The sequence below is a fragment of the Neopsephotus bourkii genome, unplaced genomic scaffold (genome assembly GCF_033783945.1).
Source record: "Neopsephotus bourkii isolate Nb327-2 ecotype Australia unplaced genomic scaffold, CSIRO-AGI_Nbou_v1 NB_1154, whole genome shotgun sequence".
Classification (NCBI taxonomy): Eukaryota; Metazoa; Chordata; class Aves; order Psittaciformes; family Psittacidae; genus Neopsephotus; species Neopsephotus bourkii.
Genome location: NW_026901640.1, coordinates 4474826 through 4500923, shown reverse-complemented (window position 1 = coordinate 4500923; position 26098 = coordinate 4474826). Strand labels below are relative to the sequence as shown.

The following is a 26098-nucleotide window of genomic DNA, read 5'->3' as shown; positions in this document are numbered from 1 at the left end:
AGAGATGGATTAATTTCCATCTCCCTCCACCCTCTCTCCATGCATCTATTTCATGCTGTGTTTAGGGAACTATCAGCATACATAGGAATTACAGAGGAAGCGTAGGCTAGATTAATGTTTTTGTAGAAAGTCTGAATTACTTATATGTTGTTTTCCTTTTTATGTTGTTACAAAGTATGTTTGTATCAGCGGATGTGCTTTCAGTTTTCTTGAATAACTGGAAAGAGCTGATAGTACTACTTAAGCATGCTGTTAACTTTTGTTTCCAGAAGCTGGTAAAATTGTGGTCTGGTTTTAGGTTCTATCATTGAAGGCAAGACCGTCTCTGCAGCCCTGCAGGCTGGATTCAGATAGTTCTTTAAGAACTTCAGCACATATGCTGATGTTTTTCCTTTTACAGTGATAGAGAGGGCTCTTAGTTGGTGAAATCACTCCCAAGCACAGAAATTGCACAAAGCCTGTGCAGCAGGTTGGATGCAGGCCCAAGAAAGAAAGTAAGTTCCTTCTTGTTTCTAACTGGCCTATTTTGATAAGCATCCACATCTCCTTATCAGTTTATATCTTTAAACCAGGTCCCTGCTGGGATGGAATATGGTATGTCCCAACAACTGTTGCAAAAAGCAATGGAGTGGTGTTGCTAAGAAGCAAATACAGGTCAAGGAGGCTGATGAAGAAGGCATCAAAACATAGCAGAAAGTTCCTGAAGTGTGTGCATCAGAGTATGGGAAGACTGAGAGAAGCTGGTGCCTGGTATGGGAAGAGAGAGAAGAAGCATTTAGCAAAAGCAACCAGGAGGAAGCTAGAGACTGAATTAGGGACATCCTCCACTGATCCTTGTAACTTTCTGAATCTCTGCTTTGGAATGGTGAAGGAGTTAATGTTGGATGAGATGGCTCTGCTCAGCAAAGTTCCAGGAGCATCAGCTAACAACCTGCCTTATTGGTAATCTGTATTTATGCATTAATAAATAGGCATTTTATTTCTTCAGAGTACAATGCCTTAGGGTGTTTTAAGTAGTATAATTAGTTTGCTATTAAATAGGCAAATATGTTATTCCTTTATATATATATATATATAAAGATGACAAGACTAGAAAGATAGTTACCTTTTGCAAAACATAAACTACATAATTTCATTGAATAATTTCATATTCGAACCTGAAATGTCAGGAGCTGGAAGTTGGGAGGTTGCTTTGAGTCTAACAGCTATAGCCTCAGCTCAGCCTGCTGGAAAAGCTGTTTCTCTAGACTAGACTTTGGCAGAAGAATCTTATACAAATCATATATTTAACAATGTATTACACAGCTTTTCATTTTTCAGGGAATTAGATCCATCCTGGATTAGATATGGATTCTTCTTCTCCTAATGACATTCATGTTTAGAAGCTGTTACATACATATATATATTAAAATGTATTAGGAATATGGAATGATAGAATGGCTTTAGGACTTTCTGTCTTCTTCAGCTCTGTCCAAAATCAGCTTATCTTTAAAATACTTTGTGGGGCTTTACACCCAAGAAAGGTGTCCAGAAAGATGACTGATCTCAGATAAGAGCTGTGGCGTGTGTTACATGGTTTGGTAAATTGAATTGAAACTGTGACCCGCAGAGAGAATTGCAGTCTGGTGGTTTGGGATTTTTTTGCAAGCTTGAGTGTATTTATGAAGAGGAAATCTGGAGAAGAATATCCATTACTAAATGCAATTAAAGGGGAGGGAAAAACAACAGCAACTTACTGCAATTCTTGTAAAGAGCTTTGCTAAACTCCTGGGAATAAAAGCCGCTGATGCTTCTGGTTCCAGAATTGTTCTTAATGATCTTGTTACTCTATTCTCTGTTCTAGTGAACTTCCCTTGATTCTAAAAATCATCAGACACATAGAACACTTTTGCAGACAAATGGAGAAGCAAACTCTGAGGGCTTTTCAGTCCAGACACCTTGGAAGAGGAATATCTGGCACCAAATTTCTGTAGATCAGAGGGTGCTTATGCAGACTACCAACTGGACTATTTTTCAGAAGACAGGATTTTGTGCTGTACTTGTAAGCTGTGCGTGTGTATTTGAATAGCACAGCTTTAGCTGTTTGTAAAGTGTCTATTATTTATTGTAAGTTATGTGGTTAGACGCTCTGTCATAAATATTTCCTTGTCTCATTTATTGTATCGAACTTCAGTGCACCCAGGAATCAAAGAGTTCAGGTAGGTTATGAATTTTGTAGGCTATATAATTATTATTATTTTTTTTTAAGATTCCTTCCACAGAATTGTGAAGTTTCCCTTGCAAATTGATATTCCTGAGGAAATGCAGCTTTGTCTTTATTATCAAAGATATTAACAGGGTTGAGAAACGAAAGCACACATCATGACTAACCTAGGTTTGAGCAAATTGCCAGGGGGACAGGATTGAGTCTCTTCTGTGGATTTTAATACTGCACCTATTCAGTGGAAAACAAGGGATTCCATTTTCCACAGCCATCTCACTGATGGTTTTGGCTTAATCCATATTAATTTAAATAAGACAAATAATTAAAACTGTACGTGGCTGTATTCCCAGTGTATTTTTTATAAAACTATAGCTTTTTCACTGCAGTAATTGTTCTTCTCTATTCTTAGTATCATATTCCAAATGGGAATATTTTTCTATGTATGATTTCTTATTTATAGAACAATTAAGCTAATAAGATATGTTTATTCTTTCAGTGATTCTAAGGACACAAAGAACTCGAAAGGTGAGCACAGAGGACATTAGTATTTCATCTGTACTACACTGTGGTGCTTCCAGTAACCCTAAATGTGCAAGTTTGCAAATTCATGTTTTCTTTATGTGTGTATTGTACAAAATTACAGGAAACGCAAATGCCTGACAAAAGTTTCTTTCCTATCCTGCTTGCACAGAAAAATGTAAATGACTCTTAATGTAAGTATTAATTAGTCTTACAGAAGTGAAAATTCAGCTTTAATGTATAGTGTAGGTTTGCAGACAAGCCCTCAGTATATTTTTGTGATGAGAAACAACCTTGATGCATGTTTATGATCTTGTTTTCACACCGAATAGACAGATAAGGTTAGTGACTACTATAATTTGGTTTATAATTGAAGGCTTCTTAAAGATTTTGTAACATTCCTGTGCTCAAAACTGTAAGATTTCCAAGTAACCTGGGAGTTCAGAGTATGTTTTTAAGGCTGATCAGAGCTCTCTAAAAGCAGTCCAGATGTGATGCATTCCTGTCTCCACTATTGGAGTTCCAGAATATTTTGCATTCAGTGGCATAAAGACCAACATCTGTCTGATTGAAACAGTTTGGTAAGAAAGCAGGAAAAACCTTCTTTACTTTCAGTATAGTATATTTGTTAACTTGTGTCTAATTCTTTGTGGTTGTAAATCAGACAAGATCAGACATGTGGTTTTGCAGTAATCTTATCTGTGGTAACCTTTTCCTTTCTATCTCATGTTTGAAGTGACACTCATCTCAAGAATCACACGCTCCAATTTTCATTGGGCACTGCTGTAATTCTGGTGAAGCCATTAAGTGATAATTTTCCAATATGCAGGAAGCGCTCAGTGCCCAGCATCCCTGAGCTGCTGTTATGGCACACCTGGTGTTTTTCACATGCCTGATAAAATCCTGAGAACATATTGTGGCACAAAACAGAAAGTAGAGAAATAAAACAAAGATTGTTCAGGCTTTAACAGTGATTGGAGGGGGTGGGATGAGGGACTAATTTTAAACAGAGGTAGTCAGGTCTGCAGTGGGGTTGCTGGCAAGATGTGGGGCACCCTGACTTGCTTTCTCCATTCTGAAACAGGTAAGGGCAGTGGGGACAGTAACAAATATCATGAAGATAATGACCTACTAAACTGTTTCACCTCTCTAGTGAATGTGTCCATCTGTCTCACTTCTAAGATGAGAGTAACCAATCCATTCCCTACTGTTTCTGGAGAGTACTAGGCAAAACGGGAACTCATAGCCCTGTGAAGTGCTGACTTGAGGTGTTTGTGTCATTCCCCACAGGCTGCTTGCTCATCATGTCTTCTATTCTTGGGAAAATGAGGAAAGTTGGCAGTTCTGACATGGAGGAATCTGAAGCGACAGATGAACACACAGATGGGGAGGACTCCACGCTGGAAACGCCTGACAGCCTCCAGAGTACACTCAGCACCAAGGTCCAGCCACCCAAAAGCAACATCTTTGCAAGACGTGGGAGGTTTGTGATGGGGGATAGTGATAAGGACATGGCTCCCATGGACTCCTTGTACCAGATGGATCACCTGTTGGCACCTTCTGTCATCAAATTTCATGCCAATTTGGAAAGGGGGAAACTTCACAAGTAAGTTTGCTTTGCAAGATTTGGTTGTAATCAGTGATTTGACAGCTGCAGACTGTTTCTTAGAGCAGCATTTGTTCCCTCCATGAGTGTGCCCATTTTTTCAGTTTCACTGTTTTCTGTGCCAAAATGAGGAGTGTTGCATATGAAAGTGACAATAGCTGTTGTCTCTTTACATCTCTGAAAATATATTCCATGGATATTTTGCCCAAATTTAGCGGCAGACCTTAATTCTGTTTAGTGAATGGACATTGTTCAGAATGATAACGTGGGCTTGCCTGGCTCCCAGCCTGCAGTTAGGCTGTTGTACTTCAATACCTCCGTTAAGCCTTGTTCTCAACTTTCAGCAACAGATACATAAATCTATCAGGACAGTTGCTTGCAGATTTTGTTGACCTCGCAGACTTTGTTGACCTCACAGACTTTGCAGATCCATCTCTAGTGCTTATTATTTCACACAAGCAAATGAAAAATAGTATTGTGGTAATTTATAAAAAGTATGCTAAATATCTGACTTCAAGTAACTGAAATTCTCCCTTGTTAGGCTCCTATCTACAGATTCCATCACAGGCTGCTCAGAAAAGGCTTTTAAGTTTTATGACCGCAGAAGGATCTTTGATGCTGTAGCCCAAGGCAACACAAGGGACCTGGATGATCTGCTACTCTACCTTAACAGAACCCTGAAGCATCTGACAGATGATGAGTTCAAAGGTACCCTTTAATTTGACATACCTTATGTTACCCTCTTTTTCTTCTAGCAGTGCTCCTGAGATTGAAATAAAAAAACATAATTGTGTTCAGTGTCTGCAGGAGGTCCTCTAATAGCCAGTGCTTCCTTATTGATTGTGCAAAAATACATTGATTGTAAGGTTACAGGAGAATTCAGAAAAGTTGCAATTTTCTGTCAAACCCTCTATGAGCTTTTGAAAAGAAATTCATTAATTCCTGCATGCCCAGGAGTAGATAGGAGGCTTGCAATCACTTCTATATAGCTTCAATTTTTTTCTGCTATAGAGCCAGAAACTGGGAAAACTTGCTTACTGAAAGCCATGCTGAATCTACATGATGGGAAAAATGACACTATTCCCTTGCTGCTGGATATTGCAAAGAAAACTGGAACTCTGAAAGAGTTTGTTAACGCAGAGTATACGGACAATTACTACAAGGGTAAGAGAAATGACTGCTGCAGTTAATACTCTTGGCGCTAAGCCTGAAGATAGGGTTAGGCAGGACTTTCAAACAGCCTTCTGCATGAGGCCTTATGCCTGAGGATGCAGCACCCAAAGCTCCAGTGTGATTAACAATCAGCGCATTCATTCTAGGGCCGTGTTCTGTGAGGTGCAATATTCTGCCAGTTTTTATGCAGTGATTTAATAGCAAGCTCAGGGGACTTGCATTTGCTCTCTGTGCCATCATTTTTTTGTTCAGTTACAGAGCTTTTTATTCTGCAAAGCTCTCAGTTTCACCATCTTACATGGAACTGAACAAATTGTCGTGCCTGAAAGCTCTCTGTCTGTATTAAATGTTGAAGATTTCATCTAATGAATGTCTCTGTAGGCCAGACTGCACTTCACATCGCCATTGAGAGAAGGAACATGTACCTGGTGAAGCTCTTGGTCCAGAATGGAGCAGATGTTCATGCAAGAGCCTGTGGGGAGTTCTTCAGGAAAATCAAAGGGAAACCTGGCTTTTATTTTGGTAGGGGTGAGCACAGTATGGGTTTAATGCTAGGATAACTCAATCAATAATCCCAAATGCAAGCTGTTAAATAATCCTGTTTATGTGGGACTGGAGACTCTGTATCCTTTGTATCCTGAGCACAGAATGGGCTTAATGCTAGGATAACTCAATCAATAATCCGAAATGCAGGCTGTTAAATAATCCTGTTTATGTGGGAGTGGAGAATCTGTATCCTGGGCATTGTATCCTTTGAAAGCTTGTAACCTTCTGTCAGCTGTCCTTCCAGTGCTTTTTTTAAGGAGCCATGTTTCTGTGTTGCAGTTAAACCAGAGCAGATGTGATTGTAACAACTGTCACAAAAATTCGTGATAGTTGTTATACAGGGAAATGGACCTTACAGTGAGAGATGAAAACAACGTGATCTTTCTGTTTATGTAAGTGTAATAATGGGCTTTCTGGTAACTCATTCCCATTGCTTGCCCATAGGGGAGCTGCCTCTCTCCCTGGCTGCCTGCACCAACCAGCTTTGCATTGTGAAATTCCTCCTTGAGAACCCCTATCAGGCTGCCAACATCGCTGCTGAGGACTCCATGGGCAACATGGTCCTTCACACACTGGTGGAGATTGCAGATAATACTAAGGATAATACCAAGTTTGTTACCAAGATGTACAATAACATATTGATCCTTGGTGCCAAAATTAATCCAATCCTGAAGCTAGAAGAACTCACCAACAAGAAAGGGCTGACTCCTTTAACTCTGGCAGCCAAAACAGGGAAGATAGGGGTAGGTGAGCAAATGTCTGTCTCATTAACTGTCTCATTACTGACCAAGTTACACAGAGTACATGCAAAATAGTTATGTAGAACAGATTTTATCACTGCTTATTGTTAGGGCCTTTTAGTTCAGAGGAACCAGGGCTGCAGTTTAACATGCAAAACTATAGTTTTCAACCACCAAACTTAAAGGCTACAAAGTGTTGTGTGTCTGTGCCCAGCTTGCATTACTCATACACCACGGGTATGCAGGCAGCCCAAGTGGAAACAGAAAGTTTCTGCTGTCATCTGAACCACTAAAGGCCCTGTACTTTGGCTGATATAACTCATCTTTTGGCAGTCCCCATTCCAAATGGCTGCATGCTCAGAGATGTGTAACATACATCTCTGCTTTTCTCTTGCAGTTTTGAAACCAGTCATGGCAAGTTGTAAGTGGTATTTGTATTGCTTGTCTCCCAGCATCCAGTCAGAAAATTAATAGTGTTTACTTCAGACTTTGATCTCTGCAGTGTTCCAGTCATTTGACTTCAGTTAACCTAGGGAGAAATTAGCCATCCTGTCTTGTGAAGATACCAAGGAACTAGAAGTCCATTAGCACTGAAATGTTGCTTGTGTTGTTCTTTTGCAATTAGATTTTCGCTTACATCCTCAGACGAGAGATCAAAGATCCTGAGTGCAGGCATTTGTCTAGGAAGTTCACTGAATGGGCTTATGGACCTGTCCACTCATCCCTTTATGATCTGTCCTGTATAGACACATGTGAAAAAAATTCAGTGCTTGAGATTATTGCCTACAGCAGTGAAACCCCAGTGAGTATGCACCTCCTTGGCATTTTATTCACTGTTGGGGAAGAGCTCCAGCTCTTTTGCCTTAGTTCTGCAAAACAGCTATCTCCCCTCTTGAGTTTAAGAGGGAACATTTGCTGAAGATGAATATCATTGCTGTTTCCAGAGCATACTATATACTGGTCCTGTCAAGATTCTTCTCTTTTTTCTTCCACTCAGAACCGTCATGAGATGCTGCTGGTGGAACCCCTTAACAGGCTGCTACAAGACAAGTGGGACCGGTTTGTCAAACACTTATTTTACTTCAACTTCTTTGTCTATACCCTCCACATTATCATCCTCACTGCAGCAGCCTACTACAGACCTGTAGAGAAGAAAGAGAAGGTATGTTACTCTTGGCATGAACCACCCAGTGCATGATACCCCAGATCTGCCCCCCATTTGAATGTATGCTCCTAACATCAGGATTTTCCTCTTTCCTGAGGACAGGGGGGAGGTTTTGACCCTGCTGGCTCCCAGTCTTGCCTCCTTGCTGCAAGCCTTTCATAAAATTAATGTATTCTCTCAGAAATACAGTTGCTTTCAGCTGCTGGCAAAGCCAGGTCTTTCCTGTCTCCAGTTCTGCTGAACATATCTATCTTTCTGTCTTATACAGCCTCCCTTCACATTTGGTCACAGCACTGGGGAATATTTTCGAGTGACCGGAGAGATCCTGAGTGTATTGGGAGGTCTCTATTTTTTTCTCAGAGGGGTAAGATATTTGAAACTTTTCATTCTGCTGTTTGGGTTGGTGTAGGAGCGAATCAAACATGCCTTTCCTGTTCATTAGCATTGGCTGCTACAATGCTCACTGCTGTAGTTGAGAGCTTGTCATGGTTTAAACCCAGCCAGACAGCTTGCGCACTCACTCACTCACACAAATCTTTTTTTCTTGACCTGATTAGGAGTTCTCCAGTTACTAATGAGCTAAGGTACAGTTTCATCTATTGTATAAAAAAGTACTATCTTTAGAAGCCAGTGAGCAATCTCGATAATTAGCCTAGTCAAGGCTTAAAAATGGGATATTGCAAATAGCCAGGCCTCTATTAAAGATCACCTGTCTTAGCTTTAAGTCCCCCTGCTTTCTCTTGGCAGCCAATGGGGAGTGTGCAGTAAAACACAGTCCTCAAACCAGTGACTGAATAGGTTGTTGTCTTCAAAAGAGGTGCCAGATGAAAGAGAAACCAAGTGTCACTTGAGAGTCCTCCCTAGATCTTGTGCTGGTGTTGGTTTTCAGCTATTTTGGGAGATGCTGAATAGGTACCAGCTTCCTGGTATATGTGTCAGTGCTTAGTTGATGCATTCACATGGGATGCTTAATCCCTCCATGGATGCAAACCTCGTCTTCATTCCCCCCCCTTTTTTTTCCTTTCCAGATACAGTATTTCGTGCAGAGGCGCCCATCATTCAGGACACTGATAGTTGACAGCTACAGTGAGGTTCTTTTGTAAGCTCCAATATCTTTGATTGCATTTCAGTGTGTGAGATCTGTAGCTTTGGCTGAAGCCATTTGTAATTGGTAGATACTTTGCTGTAATTTCCTGGGTCCTTACAAAATAATTGCCAGTGGATAGCATAGCACTTGGAACAAGCCGGTCTGGATCAGTACCTGACTGGGAGGTAAAACAAATGAAATGTCTGAAGTTCGGTAACTGTCATACAGCAGAGTTAGGAGTAGATCTCCAAGTTGGGCTTGCAATCAAGTGTATGCATTGGATGTGCAGAAATCCTCCTATTCCTGAAGGGAGCTTTGCCTCTCAATAATTTGGCCTGTTTCTCCTCCTAGCTGGAGGGCAATTAAACAGGGCAATTTCATGGGTCTGTGGAAAGAGTGGGAGTGCTGAAGCAACTGGTGTTTTCAAGGGCTTTTCCTCCCTCCAGTAACAAGGAAGAGCAGGGATGAGACCACAGGAATTTGTATGTGGGCAAACTGGGTAAATTGCAAGAGGAATTACAGAGTTTAAGAAGGGAAAGAATGAAGGGAGAGGAAATGTCTTCCAAGGTTCCTTTGTGTTTTTGGAAAATCCGTCATTCTGATGTATTACCTCATGCATTCAGACCATGCTTTTCTTTCAGCTTTGTTCACTCCTTGCTCCTCCTGAGCTCTGTGGTGCTGTACTTCTGTGGCCAGGAACTGTATGTGGCTTCCATGGTCTTCTCCTTGGCGCTGGGCTGGGCAAACATGCTGTACTACACCCGTGGCTTCCAGCAGATGGGTATTTACTCTGTCATGATTGCCAAGGTTAGTTCAGTGTGAGTGGGTGATGAGACCAGCAGGGTGCTCAGATTAGAACACTGCTGCCAACAGCCCTGTTTCCAGGAGAGAAGTTGACATATCTTGGCATCCATGGCACATCCATGGTGTCAGTGGGAAACCTTATACCACCCTACTGCACTTGGTCATTATTTTCTGAATTAAATGATCCACTTTTAAGCTATGTAGAAAAATGTGCTGTTCCTCATCCATGTATTTTATAGTAGCTGTGGTATTATTATTAACCCCTGTGCTTCAAAATAGCTACAGTTGAATAGGAATGGATTAAAGTAGACTGAGAACAGTGCAGACTGGTGTGGAGGGAAATGGCACAGCCTTCTATCAGCTGGAAATTTCTTTAGGTATAGTTTAAATGTTACCAAACAGAGCAATTATTTAAGAGGCAGTAGCTGGCTAATATATCTCTATGTATGATGTAGATAGCTAGCCCAAGAGGGGAAGAAAGATGAAATTGTCTTAATGTGGTTTATCCTCACAAAGATGAAATTACTTGGCAAGCATATGTCTTGTGTATGTAAGCCGTTGCATAAGTAATGGAGAAAAATGTTTTCTGTATTAAAGTTCTATTATCTCAGCAGGGTCAACAGCTGTTCAGTGCATGAACAGCCACACACAGCGAATGCCTTGTTGAGCTGAAGCGGTATATTCTACTAGGTTTTGGTTTTTTATAGTTTATATTCAAGTTCTAACAGTATAAAAATACTCATTTTCCATCTTACAGATGATCCTTAGGGATTTATGTCGCTTCATGTTTGTCTATCTAGTATTTCTCTTGGGATTTTCTACAGGTAAGGTCATATTTGGAGTTACTTTTTCTTACCGTAAAGAATCTCAGAAGATTTTATTTTTCAAGTGGCTTTGACTTTGCTTCCAACTAGAACTAACATATTAACCTTATTACAAAAGAAATATCTCTTCAGAATAACAATTATCTGTAGTAGTTTCAGGCAGCTTTTCATTGCTGGGTCTCAAAATGCTTTGCAAAGCTGATGGAAAAACAGTCATCCTGTTCTGTATAGTTCAGACTGAGACAACACCTTCTGAGAGGGTGTCAGTTCTGGCAAATATTTTATAGAGCAGTTTCTCTGGGGACAGTAACCATGAAGATAAAATGTCTTATGTTTATCCTCACTTTCATTGCTTGCAATGGAATTATGATACCAAATTGTATTTTCATCTTGCGTATGTGATTCCTCTTTTGCAACAGCTGTGGTGACTTTAATTGAAGATGACAATGAGGGGCAGGATACAAATAGCTCTGAATATTCCCGATGTTGCCATGTGAAACGAGGGCGGACATCCTACAACAGTCTGTATTATACCTGCTTGGAGCTCTTCAAGTTCACTATTGGGATGGGGGACCTGGAGTTCACAGAGAACTATAGGTTCAAGTCAGTGTTTGTCATCCTTTTGGTTCTTTATGTCATCCTTACATACATCCTCCTGCTCAACATGCTTATTGCACTGATGGGGGAAACTGTGAGCAAAATTGCACAGGAGAGCAAGAGCATCTGGAAACTCCAGGTACATTGGTTATGTGAGGCTGTTATCCAAGAAAGAGGGTATGGGGAATCACAAATTTTAGAAAGAATCTTTAGGACCTGACATGTATTTAAGTGTCAAGTTCCTGCTGCTTTCTGATCCCCTGAACAGTTCCTAAAAAAAGTATATTGGTTCCTTTTCCATGCGTATTTGATGCTTTGCCTAAGCAGATATTCCCAGTGTTCCGGAGATGTTCAGAATTTAAGAAAATAAGTACTTTTGTTATTAGACAAAATTATTCGGGCTTTTGATGGTGGAAAATCCTTATCAGACTATGGAGACAGGGATTACACAAGGAGAAAAACAGTCTTTACCAGAACCTCAAAAGGCGTATCAGTTTTTGTTTGAGGTAAGAAAGAGAACTTAATAGTTCTAATGAGAGGGCAGTAATTCAGCATTTTTAATGACATATTAACAGCGGGACCTTGAAACTGCATCTTCAGTGTTCTGTTTTCTTTTACCTATAGAGAGCTATCACAATCTTGGATATTGAGAACAGCTACTTGAACTGTGTGAGGCGTTCATTCCGATCTGGGAAGCAAGTCTTGGTCGGGGTCACACCTGATGGCCAAGATGATTACAGATGGTGCTTTAGGTAACTTGTTTGTATGTCAAATGAACAATCTTTTGTAGGCAAATAGCAATAAGGTGTTTGGTGATGGGAAGCAGAACTTTTCCTGTGGAGCACTCTGAGAAGTAGTGTACTGACACTGTCTACAGTAATCAGTTTAGTCTGTTTTCTGGGTCAGATCTGAGGCTTGAGAGGTGGCAGTTTGTGATCTAAACTCATTCTGGAGTGGTCTGGTGACCCTTAGAATAGATACTGGTTTTGTGTTCTCTCCCTAGGGTTGATGAAGTGAACTGGTCCACGTGGAATACTAATTTGGGCATAATCAATGAAGACCCTGGGTGCTCTGGGGACCTCAAACGAAATCCCAGTTACTCTATTAAGCCTGGCAGAGGTGAGGGTTTCAGGAACCTAAATACTAGTATGGGTTTGACACTGGTAATAGAATCAGCATCAATTAATTGTTAGAGGGCAGCCAGTTTTATGCACTTAACAATAATGGCAGTAGCCAAGTTAATGGCATTTTTAGTCAGCACAAAATGTAAAGGATTAAGTGGGCTCATTATTCACATAGCAGTTTTACTCACTGGAATAGAAGCCCCATGGATTCATCATTCCCATTGTAGATTTTTATGAGGTAGATAATGTGTGTAAATCCAGAGGAGATAGAACAGTGTAGAATAGAAGCCAGGTAGCCAGGAACGTATTTCAGAGTCCCCGAACCCTGTAGTTTGGGAGCTCAGCATCCAGCAGACAATAATTTAACTGTACAGTGAGTCTCTGCTGGTGTTTACCAGGTGAAATATGGAAAGCTCATGGAACAGTATGGGGAAGAAAACTACAAAACCATTTCTTCCTGCTTCTTTCTTCTTTCATCAGCTTCCTATTTAAACCACTTGCATAATATCTTCTGTTTCTGTGGAGGGTGAAAAATTAACCATTCGTTTGCTTTTTAGTTTCAGGGAAAAACTGGAAAACATTGGTTCCACTTTTAAGAGATGGAAGCAGGAGAGAAGAGACACAAAAACTACCAGAAGAAGTCAAATTAAAACCTATCTTGGAACCTTATTACGAGCCAGAATATTCTGAGATGTTGAAGGAATCACTTCCAAAGTCAGTCTAATCTTACTTTATTTTTAAGAAGGTTAATTGTAGTTGCCTTTTTTGGTTCTCACAAGTAGGACAACTAAAGCACTTCATTCATAAGAACAGGTATTCCTGGAAAAAGATAGAGGATTGGGGAAATTACAGTGTGCAAGGATTCATGAAGTATGCTAAATAAACTACCTGTTGTTTAAGCTCATGCCTTCATGGTTATTTTTAATATAAATTAGCAAGAAACTGTCTGTACTGCTTGGTTTGTATTTACTTGGCTAGGTATTTGCATGTGGGCTCTCTGTGAAGTATTGGAAACAGTTTCCATAGTTGTTTGGGGGGGTTTGTTTTGTTTTAGAAATAAATAAATTGAGATTTCCCCACACTTCAGAGCTGTCTGTAAGTGCACTTTTTTAGTGCAGGTTTTTGCCAGTCTTCATCCATTTCTTTTACTCTTTGCAAGTGCCCTCATGCATTTCTGAGATCTGAGCTGACATTTGCGTTGATTGTTAGCTAACAGGAGCTTTACTATATAAGGATGCTGGGGAGGCACTCTTCATTAGGAACTGTAGTGACAGGACAAGGGGTAATGGGTTAAAACTTAAACAGGGGAAGTTTAGGTTGGATATAAGGAGGAAATTCTTTCCTGTTACGGTAGTGAGGCACTGGAATAAGTTGTCCAGGGAGGTTGTGAATGCTCCATCCCTGGCAGTGTTCAAGGCTAGGTTGGACGAGGCCTTGGGTAATATGGTTTAGAGCAAGGTGTCACTGCCCATGGCAGGGGGGTTGGAACTTGATGATCTTAAGGTCCTTTCCAACCCTACCTATTCTATGATTCTATGATTCTACTAAGTTTTGCAGGATGGTGCAAGTGGTCAGGGGCTGTGGATATTCTGTTGATAACCTGAAAATAACAAAATCACCTAGAGAAAAATGGTTCACTTGATACGGAACAGAGTGGCTTTCATACTTTCTGTCTGCTTTTTGAGTCTCTTTCTTCTTTTAAAAAGTATTTGTGTGAGCAGTTATAGCCTCGATCTGGTGGCTTTGCAGCCTCAAAAACCAAACTGTTACAAAATCGGAGAAGGAGGCATAAAAGAGCAGTAAAAATCACCAAGAGTCCGGCGACATATTCCTATGAGGAATGTTTCCTGGAAAGCAGATAAATAAATGGGGACACAAAGAAAGAAAACAAAACAATGTATAATCTAGAGATGTTGTTATTCTTATACACAAGAACAAATATACTCTGTGAAATTTTAAAGGTTGACTAGTCAAAATCAATGAAATAAATGTTTCTTACACTGAGTAAACTCCAGAATTCACAGTTACTGTTACTGAGGCTGAAGGCTTAACAAGATCCCAAACTTGACATTTATTTAGATAACAGATGAACTTTGCACAAAGTAAGAGATAGTGGTTATAGCGAATATATGTTTCAAAGGTCAGATGTATAATAATGTATAACAATAATAATCTTAAAATCAGAAAGTTTTTGTTCTTGACTTTGACAGCAACCACACGGGGAAAGAAATCTGGTGCTGCAAATTCGTGTGGCTGGATTACAAAGAGAATCAGGAACAATATCAGAGAGGAAATAGGCAGATGTTCAAAAAGTACTAATAGGAGCCCTGGAAAGAGAGGAAAGAATAGCAGGAACTTTGGCATTCTCTAGGAAAGTGGCTGGCCAGAAAAGAACTAAGGATCAGAAAATCTGCCCTATAGGCAGCTGGCCCAGTATTTCAGTACTGGACCTGTGCAGGTGCGTTGAGCAAGAAAAGGTAAATTGTTTTACTTTCTTTCCTTGTTATGTAATAACTAAAGCACTTAACAGGCTTTAATGCCCAAGTAAAGTGTGCATATACAAATATCCTTAAGCCAACAAGATTTTTAACCATGTTCCAGGTCAAGTATGTGTATTGTTTCAGTGTTTGTATTTGAAGTACAATTGTGCTAAAGTGCTGCTGTGAAATTGGGCCAGATAATGCATCTTTCGCCAGGGAAAGCTGTCGTGCTTGGCCTGTGCCACATGCAAAGACTGTGGTCAGGGAATATTCACGAGTCACTGAAGTTGAAGAGTTGTATGTATGCTGGAGGGGTCAGTTGCAAATTATTGGGAAAACTGAAAATCAAAGACATAGAAAGCTGAGTCAGCCATTGAAAGTTAATTTTTATCAATACATCCTGTAATGTTTTTGCATATAGTAAGATACTGAAACACATTCTCAAAGGGAAGCAATTAATATTTACTATGTTTACATCCAGACTGCCCTTCACTACTAACACTTGTCAGATGAAGCTTAAGGTTATTTGACATCAGTTCTTTTAGTGGGGCCAGGATTTTTCAGTGCTCTTTTCTCATAGGGTACCACAGCAGTATATTACAATGAAACCTTCAAGCATCCAGCTGCTTTATTTGAAATAGTAGCACCACCTAGAGGACTTGTTTCTTTTGTTAACATCATTTAGAACAAATGTTAAGTATATTTTCGTAGAGTTTGAAGAATACAAGAGAAAATTCCTAAAGGATTTGAAACAATTGCTTGAGGAAAAAAAAATAAATCAGCATTTAAACCCAACAGCTTTTGTTTCTTGGACAAGAAAACCACAAAATATGTTTAAAGTAGGTGTGTTCAATGGCATACCATTGCAAAGGTATATCTCTAAACACCTGGTACGAGTCTCTTTAGTTTCCACTCAGGGCTTCATTATGCTCCATGCTGAATGTGGCAAGAGACAGCCCACATGTAAAACAGTACAGCTGAGTAGACAAGACAGGCTGAGACAGTGAAATAACTTACGATTAAAGCTATTAAGAATACATGTAGAAAGGGGCTGACCAGAAAAACATAGTTGATTGTCTTCATGCCTTTGTGAACCAGGGCGAATCTATACTTGAAAGCACACCAGGATCATGATATAGCTGGAAAGCATTCATAAAATTTCTATATTCCCTGGGAGGGATCCATTTCCCGTAATTACTAGCTTGGGTAGATACTTAATCCATTGCTTAAATTCCACCTTGATTTACATCAAGTGCCTATCCAGAAGGAGAGATCAGCTGCCCTGAGTAACCTGAACAGAACATCAACCTCTGCCTTCATGTCTTTTTCTGCTCCAGGAAGTTTATAAAGACTGGAAGGAACTTGTTAATACAAACCAGAGATGCTGGAATTCAGAGTGAAAGCATACATCAGTACAGTGCTGTGGTTAAAAATGTAAATGCCCTGTAGCTGTGGGATAGGGCAGTGCTGGTGGGGCTTTTGGTTGCATTTTTTAAGTCCCTTAAAGTCTTTTTCTGGGAAGCAAACAAAATTATCCCACTTTCCTATAGTGGGTTATTACTAACCTCTGAATTTCCAGCTATATCATTACTTAATTATTGCGATGGGCAGAAATTTATTTCCTACAGATGGGGAGGTGAAGCTTGCCAGTGGCTCCAAACTGTCGTTGAATACATTTATTCAGACTCAGCAGATCAGGGCTGTGTTAGCCACAGTTCATCCTTCATCTCCCTTCCACCTGGGAGCATAGAATTGCCTTTGGAAACGGAGATGTGTCTCTGTTTAGGCAGGCTGGGTGCGATGCCTGCAGGGGATATACTTATTCTGAAGGGAGGGAGAGTGCAAAGACTTACTTTCACCGTGGATGGCTGCAATTAACCCCCAGGAAACAGAGGTGGTGTGTCAGGAAGCGTTTGTGCTTTAAAAATAGCTTTTCTAGGACCAGCACCTTCCTATTCCTACTGCTAACCACCTCACTGGCTGAAGAGGAGCATGGCTTTGCAATAGATTATCTTCACTTGGGTTGTTTTGTTGAGGTTCTGCTCACCTTGGCAAACAGATTTTGCATGATCTTGCAGATTCCATGTCTTGAGTGCTTGGGGATGTTTAGTTTGAAGTTTGCATAGTTATTTCACACTGAACATGGTTAGAAACAGCAGTGGTTTCCATGAGAATCATAGAATAGTTAGTGTTGGAAAGGACCTTAAGATTATCTAGTTCCAACCCCCCTGCCATGGGCAGGGACACCTCACACTAAATCATGCCACCCAAGGCTTTGTCCAACCTGGCCTTGAACACTGCCAGGGATGGAGCATTCACAACCTCCCTGGGCAACCCATTCCAGTGCCTCACCACCCTAACAGGAAAGACTTTCTGCCTTATATCCAATCTAAACTTCCCCTGTTTAAGTTTTAACCCATTACCCCTTGTCCTGTCACTACAGTCCCTCATGAGGAGTCCCTCCCCAGCATCCCTATAGGCCCCCCTTCAGATACTGGAGGCTTGTAGGTGGTAAGAATTTGTCCTCTCACAGTTATTAGATACATTAATTTGTGTCTACACTAAGTGCTTAATGTGAAATGATCAGGTTTGACAGTGTATATATCCACCAGCTCCCAGTAACCACAGTGGGACAAAAGCACAAGAAATGAAGGCTGTTGATGTGCTCATCTCCTGTCTGGGGGTGATGACTGTAATTAGCAATGATTGGAAACATGTGTGGGATGGGAGACAGGAAGAAGACGTGAGCTGGACAAAGGTGAGCTGGGCTACACTTCACTGTGAGTTGAAAATAGACTGATGAACACACGGAAAAGCAAAATATGATCTCAGTATTTTACAGTGTTGCCATACCTGAGGTGCAGCTTATCTAGTCAGCCATGTAGACTGACCTGTTGTGTCTTTCAAGCTCCAGTAATTTCTGAATTAGTTGAGAAAAATACACATTCTACACAATAAAACTTGGAGCCCCACAGCCTGTTGTTTGTGCCCTCTGCCACTGCAGGCACTGGAGGCTGGATAGCCCTTGTTCTAACTAAACATAAACATTAATACCCTCTCAGGCAGCACACTGGTAGTTTTTAATGGGGTTCATGAAGACACAGGGCCCACAAGAGGGCCCCCATGCCATGTGTAGGGATGTTGCATACTCCCTGTGAGGTACCCCATAACTGACTTGGCCCAGGAAAGCCCCTCTCCCTATGATCCACTGTCTTGCTTTGCTGCCTCTAATCAAATTCATTATGCAGAATCATATTTATCTTTGTCAAATACCAGCTAATCCTGTCACCCTTCTGTGGCATCCATATCATGCTAGCATATTACTCAGTCATGCATCTTTGCTGGAGTCCTGAATATTCAAAAATCCACACAGTGTGTGCCCAGCAAGTGCTGCTGTGCTACAAAACACAGGGGATCCTCCCAACCCCATAGCCTGAAGGGATAAAGCCAGTGGATTCAGTTTACGATGCTTGAAGTTTTCAGACTCCCATCAATAGGAAATTTATATAGTAGTGAAGAATACTTCTTATAAATCTTTCTTGCTCCATTAGGCAGCAAACATGGATTTACTGGGGCCTAGGAGGAAGAGGTCTTAATTGATGCTGCCAAATGCAGCATAGACATACTGGATCGTCTTGATGTAGTTCTAGGGCTCTGAAGCGCTTTCCGTCACCCACACCATGCAGACTGAGATTCCTTCTGACTCTGGCATAGTTTGCACAGGGAAAACCTGGACCAAATTTCCTCTACATCAGCTGTTAAACTGTAGGAAACAATTCAAAAGACATGGTGGAGAGTACCCTATTTTTTTGGGAAGGAAGAGCAACCGAATGATCTCACTGGACTTCCTCTCTTTCTGGTGTGTTGTGATACTGTGGCAGAGTTACATCACTATTAGTAACACTTCCTGTTTCAATAGGCAGGCCACGAGTGGACATGAGTTGATGTGAACATCTACAGAATCACTGAGGTTCAGACTTCATCATCATCCAGGACAGTACTCTTTGGTCACTGTCATAATGAGCCTTTAAAATCAACATTTTAGTCACCAGAATGTTGGTATGAAAACTGCTGTCACCTGGAATTGCCATGTCAGCTGGCTACTCCACAGCCAGGAGGAGCAACTCCCAATTACAGGAACTGAAAGGAAGGCTCCTACTCACTCAGCCAGTAAGAGCAGTTTTAAGCTATGTCACTAAGAGTAATTTGTTTCCAAGCTGGTTTAGCCCAGACAGTTTCTCTTATTCCAAAGGAGAATGTGGATAATGAACCACCTAAAGAAAAGGGATTGTGTCCTCAGTTCCTGTTAGTCAGAGGGGAGAAGCCAAGAGTGTTTAATTGGCACAGAGGAAGACACAAGAAAGACAATGTCCCTCATTACCAGAAAGATACAGGAGAGTGGAGTTTGGTGCTGGAAATAGGTAGAGGTTTCTCAAGAGACTTATTTTTGAGAAAAAATTAGAAGTAGTTAGCTGTATCTTAGCTAAGCACTGAACAACAGAAAATTGGAGCATTGACAAAGAGAGGTGATGATTTGCACAATAAAAAGGGTTTTAATTAGAATAATGGGTTGAAACTGAGACAGGAAAAATGTATCCTGAAAAGATGATCTTTCTATGGGGCACATACGATGTGTATCTGCCCAAAGAACTCCTTTCGGAAACACTGGAAATTGCAAACTTCAGCCCACATAAGAAAATACTTCTAGTGCCATCCTGACTGCAGCAGATTTTAGGTCTCTTATTTTGGGGAACTAAAGTATCTGAGGGCTCATTTCAACTGGTAGATGTTACCTGCAATTTTGCTTCACTTATTTCCCAGGAAGACCTTGATGGAAAATGGAAGGGGCTTGCAGGGACTTTATTTTGTTTTAGTTAGTGAGTGTCTCATATAGATGCAGTTTAGCTCTCAGTGTAAGACCTGATAGTGGGTGAATTTTTGTTCCCCTCATATTTTCTACAGGTCTAACCAGATCTTTGGAGGGGGAAGGTGAAAGAATTATTCCCTGGATTTAGATGGATGAGAAGGATAAAAATCTATTTATTTTAAACAGGAAGGTTTGATGTTCTTAAAATCAAATGACTGAACTGTTAGTTCCACCTGAAATGATTACAGTGTTAAGATTCCTCTCCAGTTTTGGTGATCACCCTCCAAAGAGTACTTGAGTCAACAGTACAGACTTGAGCAAAAAAATGTAGCATATAGGTGGGGCATGCTTTCTTCACAGTGTATTCCTCGAGGCATTTTCATATTGCTTAATTCCCTTGTGCTGCTAAGCATTACCAGAAACTATGCACCACAACTGAAGGTTTACTGAGGATACAAACTCACGCTGAAATCGTTGGAGAACAGCCCTGACCTAGTTGGCACTATGAGGCTCAGAACAGCCGAGCAAAGTTTGCGCTTTGGAAGACTTCTATGAAGTGTTACATGTTGTTTCACCCAGGAGACATGGCACCCTCCAATAGAATTAAAAAGTGCCTATCTCATGGTCTTAGAACTGGTTTTATTTTTTCCTCAAATAGAAGCCTCAAAAGGTTGCAGACCCATGCGAGCCTCCAGCACTGAGAATGCATAGCCTGTGACCTGCAGTAGCAGCAGACAGCACATGCACGCAGGAGAGGGACAAGAAGCACCCAACACTCCACATTTACAACCGATGACTGGCAAAGGTCTTTGTAGCTTTGCAGTTACTTTTTGCCTTAGGAGTGGGAGGGGATACAGGTAGTAGCACAGATGCAGAAGACACAGGAAGTGACAGAGTCATTCTTGCATTGCTTATTATCTTGTGCTTATTTAGTCCCCTGTAACTGCCAACAGAAGGGATAACTATGACCTTCAGTCAAATATTGATGCCACTTACATAGATTTTTACTGCATTTATTTCAGCTTACCCATGACTGAGCCCACCCCTGCATAGGGAAGTGGCCACAGGCACAAGAGTTGGAGAGTTTCAGGTGGAGGTGAGCACACTATCAAGTGTAGAAAGAGTATAATAAGGGAGGAAGGCAGCTTTGTTTCTTTGGGAAGGGGGCTGTGAGTAGGAGCTGAAGCATAGGATCAGCTTGTCTGTTCTTTTGTTCTCTTAGTGTATGTATTGGAGTAGTCTCAGTGAGCTCTGACTGTGATTCAGCAGGGTGCTGCTATGCTGGGTGTTTCTCAAATGCAGAATGCAGTGTTCATGTTCCCAAGCTTAGCTATAGAAAGGAAGACAGCAGAGATGAACTAGGGAGTGTCATGAGCAGTGTTACTCACTGTGATAGGCAGGAATCTCAGGGATCAGCACTGCAGCTGGAGAAAGCTGCTTGAATCGGGTCCAGAAAACATAAGTTTGGAGGAGCAGGAAATAATTAGGGTGTCTGGCTGTTGGGGAATTTTGGCTGTCCCAACAAAAATGCTGTTCCTTTGGTGTTTTTTTGCTTGAGCAGGGAATATGTTTGTGATGGAGGCTCCAATAACTCTTTATCCTTTTGTGAATGGGACAGTTCTTTTGTGCCAGGAAACTCTGGGGAATAAAATCTTCAGTCATGTGTGTTATGCAAATGTGCATAACAATATTGCTAAAGAGGCTTACTTGTCCCTGCAGTCTGCACTGTACCAACTGGTAAGTGATATCCCGGTGTTTTCCTGGAATGAATTTCCACAGAGCTGTCTCTTGTTAAGTGATAGTCAAACACTTACAGGCTAATTCATTTCTCTGTTGCTCAGCTGCACAAAACAACCTCTTATCTCGCAGTTCATGAGCATAATACTGAAATATTTGCAAGTGCTATTCAGTTGTCCGGAGCAGCGTGAAAAGCTCTTCATATGTATGTGCAGTAGCACACAGATATGATCCTAGAACAAGTTTGAGTGGAGGAATGAGGAGACCATTGTATCAGAGATAATGCTGCAGGGTGGCCAGGTGTATGCTGATTGAATACTACAAGCTGCAGTCTTTGAATCTGAAAAGGTTTCCTAATCACTTGGGGTATAGCACAGTGTGTGTCCAAAAGTGTGAGCACGGTAAAAACAAACTCATACAGATTCTTGCTGATCTTCAAAGTCCCTTATTTCTCACCCCTCAGAGTAAAAATAGCTAAATAAATAGTGAGAAATAGAAAATGTTATCTTAACCTAATCTATAAAACAAGGAACCATTTGGTGAAAAGTCAAGTATAATTACTAAAAACAGCTTAATTCATCTACAGAGCTGGCTGGATATATCTCTAAGGTGGGGACATGCTGACATGCACATTAAAGGAAGATTTTTTTCAGCTGGGGTGAGACTTGTACTGAAATACTGTGAAAACAGAAAAGCAGCCTTTAAAAAGCCATGTGCATCTCTGAATTCAGATAGAATTCTATGTGCTTACAGGCTTTTTTAGGGAAGAATGAGAGGCAGTAACACTGATCCATTAAGCAATAGTTGTTGCATTAGTTTTTCCTTATAAAGTTTCTGTGAAATGCCCTGTGAAGGCAAGTGCTAAGCATCAAGGTCCTTCTGTTGATTTAAGATGGAATGACATGACTTTTTTTCTGATACAGTATTTTCTGGGAACATAAGAGAATGGTTGCAAGGGAGACAACTGATTGCTTGTCATAACTGAAGAGAAATCAGTAACATGAAACCTCTCAGTGCTGGGGACTGCAAATTCAGAGTTCAGCATTAGCAAGCAAGCCAGTAAGATCAGGAGAGTTTTGCCTTGCTACCTGTGGAATGGCTGCAGCATTTACGCTCTTAAAACACAAGACTGGCAACAAAGCACCATTTCTGAGCCCCCACTGGAGTAGCACTGTGACCATACTGTTGTGACTTGCCTATTCTCTTGTACTTACTTCCTTCTCTCTGTCTGGCTAAAAGCTAGCTGGAAAAACTGGGGGAAAATTCTAGTATCTTATCCATTTTATCATACCTTACAGAAGTATGTCATCGTGTGATTTTTCAACATAAACTATACTAGCAGCAAATGCAGGTATGTTCTTTTAAACTCTTAAGTGTCTATGGGGTATCTTGTTGATTCTTCCCACAACAGATCAACAATTCTGAATCCTTTTCCATAGAAACAAAGAGAATTTAAATGCACTTTATCCTCAGTGAAAAATCATGAAAGACTTGTGCATCAATTAAACACTATGCTCAGGGGAACTGGGCTGCTACTGGTAGTTGGCATGCAGAGTGTTTTAATACTTAAGCTATGGATTGTTTTTAAGGAGCTTAGGGAGCAGAATGCTGACAATAAGTAATTTACAATTATCCTGGCTGTTGCCTGTTAAAAAATGCTCTTTAAACAATGGCCTTTCCCCTTAGTGAAAAATCACAGAATTAAATATAAAACCTGACTAACTTCTAATGCAAGTTTGACTGGGATCGTGTCACGTACGAGTGGAACAGAAATGCAGCTCTGTCTCGCTGATGTCAGATGGCAGATCTCCAAATGCTCAATCCCTCCCATCTGGGGTTTCCTTCATCTTGTTCATTTTAGTTTCTAGTGAGTCTAGCACTTGCTAGAAAACCAAAATAATGAATGTCAGACAGGGCTTTTGCTGCTTATTTGTACTTTGCATAATATCCAAAGCTAAGGTAATTTTTCACAGGAGATGCATGCCTTGTTACTAATGTTTGTGACCTTTATGGCATCTCTGTTGGTAACTGTCGTAAAACTCTATAAAATAGTTTGCACGGCCGTGATGGAGCCTATTGCAAAACCTTCCATGGCTTCTGAAAAATGCTAGGCTTGTCAGATACCTCAGTGTGGGCAGGTCTGGGAACATAAAGGTTAAGCAGGTTAATGATTAAAACTGTAAGAAAATGCTTGCACAGATGTGACTTACTGTAGTTCTGCCTCTCACTTCCTGACTCTTAAGTATGCCCTTAAAAAATAGCTCAGTTCAAGCCCACAACACCTATGTGTAGCACCTGAAGTTCTTACCTGTTCTCAGGAAGATTAGCTAGAAACAGTCTGGGCTCAAGTTTCCCATATCAGACAATTGCACAGACAAGACCACGCTTGGGTTTAGTCAAGTGTGTTGGGTTTGAGTCAAGGCTGCCCTCATAATGGAACAAGAAGTTGTTAACTGGAACAGGCAGGATGAAGTTTAATTCTCGTGCATGTGAACTGCTACTGCTTATACAATTTTCCTACACCTTTTCATAGGCAGGTTTGAAACAGGGCTTTGACTCTCTTGCTGTAGCTTGTCCCAGTTTTTCTTTTTGGATAACTGCCATTACATTATAAATAGACGACACTGCTAGGTCCTATGTTCTGCTAAACCACACAGATCTGGGTGCTTTCAGATATAGCTGCTTTCTGAGTTCAAAGTGCTGCTTGCTGCCAAACTCATTTTCTCTCTTTAGCAAAAGAATTTAAGTGGTCCCTTACTGTAGTTGATACAAGAGTTAGAGTCCTCAAATGCGCCTTCACCCAGATTTAATCTAACTTTGCCTATTTTCACATTTCCATCCTCAGAGCAACTTCAAATAAACAGTCTGTCGCACTTTGTGTTGAGAGCTAAGCTGATGTTCTCCCAGGCAAGATTAAATGGCAGTGTTCAGTCCTTATTCCATCAAAGCAGCTAACTCTAGCTTATAGCACATTAGCATAGGCACAGGCATTTGACAAGATGTGAATAACCTTCCTGGCAGAGGGTTTGGCATATAACATCAGAAATTTGCGTCAGGCAGAGCTGGATGCATGCTCAGAGCAATCCAACCAAAGGTATCCCCATCCCCAATGCCAAATCAAACTGGCATACACATGGCCTGTTTCACCACACTGCTTGTGGGAGGCTGATTCATTACAGAAACAGTGTCTGCTCCTGGTATTTCACACAGCAGATTTGAGACCAGTGTAATACCCAGCAGTCCTGTTCTCAAAGAGATCTACTTGATGAACTGGAGGAGTTTACCTGCAGTTTGTAGATACATTTAAAAGCCATATTCTTCAGATTAAAATATCTGGTTCTAAGTCTTAGTATCTTAGGTTATTTTATGTTTTTATTTCCATATTTTTTATATACCTCCTACCAAATAAAACCCCAAATTTGACTCTTTCTTCCCTTATCTACAGATGGAGGAAGCTTCCTACATTTGCTGGCCTATGTAGTTCCCCTTGAGTTCCTTTCTGTTAATCAAGTAAAGGCCAGCAGTTGTAAGTACACCTTTTAGGCCTCACTGCAAAGGCATACAAGTGTTAAAACGTCCTATTTCTGGTGATAATGGAAACACCATAAAAAGAACAGAAGTACTGATGGTCACTTTTCTGGCATCTCCCAAAAGAGAAGTCTGCATTAACCATTGCTCAACAGCTTAAAACTAGCAAAGCTGAAAAAAAAGCCATTCCTGTAGCTGGCACAGCAAGAAGTAACACCAGTACTTACGTTTATGGGAACAGGCATGTTTGTATTCTCACCAGCCCTGAGGGTATGCATTCATCAGCAACTATTATATATAGGGAAAGATCTAAACACGCCCACCACATTTCCACTGACATTATCACTGTGCAAGTGTAAGGTTTTCTAAGGCCTCTTCTACTTTTTCAGAGTAATAGCAAACAGTTTTGCTTTCTGGAGCACTTAGCATGATCATTTTCTCATTTTTCCTTTGCTTTCTGAATAGTTCCGTAGTATATAATAAACTAAGCATGACATAAAGGGGTGTAATTTACAACCCAAATGCATGTGCATAACCATGTTCTTTTGAAAACAGTATGTAAACTGCAGAGCAGTGATTGTTTCAGATATTCTACCTCTGCTATTAAGTCACCCATGAGTGACTCAGCTTTAGTAACATTTCAGTGTATAATTATTGCGTGTGTGTGTGTCATCCCACTTTGGCAGCTATGAAGTAGAGTTTGTTGTCTAGCAAGTTTCTCTCTGCTCCCTAATTTCAGGCGTAGCAAACCCTGTAAGGCGGCAGTCCACCGGCACTGAACTTACCTGTGCTTTCCAACACCTGAGCCACCCGGATGACTGAAGAAGGGTGGTTTTGCGTTTTTAGGATAGTTTTGAGCTGGAATATAGTTCTACCCATTTGGCAAATGCGCTGGTTTGGATGTTGTCGCTGTGTCAGCAGGTCCCTGCTTTGAACTTCTCTACAACTCTGAGGCACTTTGTCTACACTGAAATGCCAGTTTCGTAAGCAGGGTAAGTTCTCTGGGAGCTTCTGTGGGTGTCTGGTGTAGGTGTGATGCTTTTGTAGAGAGTGAAATCTTCAAGAGACAAAGACTAAACCCATCTTTTAAATGGAGGA

General features: G+C 40.8%; 1 protein-coding gene across 6 annotated transcripts; it reads left to right on the top strand.

Moving 5' to 3' along the window:
• Nucleotides 1-1069: 1069 nt before the first annotated feature.
• TRPV1 (transient receptor potential cation channel subfamily V member 1) lies at nt 1070-13287 on the top strand. 6 transcript variants are annotated; one of them, XM_061363637.1, is made up of 17 exons: nt 1070-2199; nt 2699-2728; nt 4013-4328; nt 4870-5036; nt 5340-5492; nt 5883-6023; nt 6492-6790; nt 7413-7589; nt 7785-7949; nt 8221-8316; nt 8981-9051; nt 9681-9846; nt 10601-10667; nt 11087-11403; nt 11889-12016; nt 12268-12383; nt 12946-13287. In XM_061363637.1, the coding sequence occupies exons 3-17, from the start codon at nt 4027-4029 to the stop codon at nt 13110-13112; spliced, it is 2532 nt and encodes an 843-aa protein (XP_061219621.1). In that variant the 5' UTR covers nt 1070-2199; nt 2699-2728; nt 4013-4026; the 3' UTR covers nt 13113-13287. The 6 variants fall into 6 exon arrangements, 4 of the variants coding, with proteins under 4 accessions (XP_061219621.1, XP_061219620.1, XP_061219622.1 ...); XM_061363636.1 differs by lacking the exon at nt 1070-2199 and having other exon boundaries at nt 2605-2728; XM_061363635.1 differs by lacking the exons at nt 1070-2199; nt 2699-2728 and adding an exon at nt 2738-3806.
• The last annotated feature ends 12811 nt before the right edge of the window (nt 13288-26098 follow it).

What these genes read in the sequence shown, in the direction of transcription:
- TRPV1 (XM_061363635.1), top strand. Translation starts at nt 3,767, where the DNA reads ATGTGGGGCACCCTGACTTGCTTTCTCCATTCTGAAACAG. An exon ending in TCTATTTTTTTCTCAGAGGG is followed by an intron (nt 8,317 to 8,980) that starts GTAAGATATTTG and finishes TTTCCTTTCCAG; the next exon opens with ATACAGTATTTCGTGCAGAG. An exon ending in AGCTACAGTGAGGTTCTTTT is followed by an intron (nt 9,052 to 9,680) that starts GTAAGCTCCAAT and finishes CTTTTCTTTCAG; the next exon opens with CTTTGTTCACTCCTTGCTCC.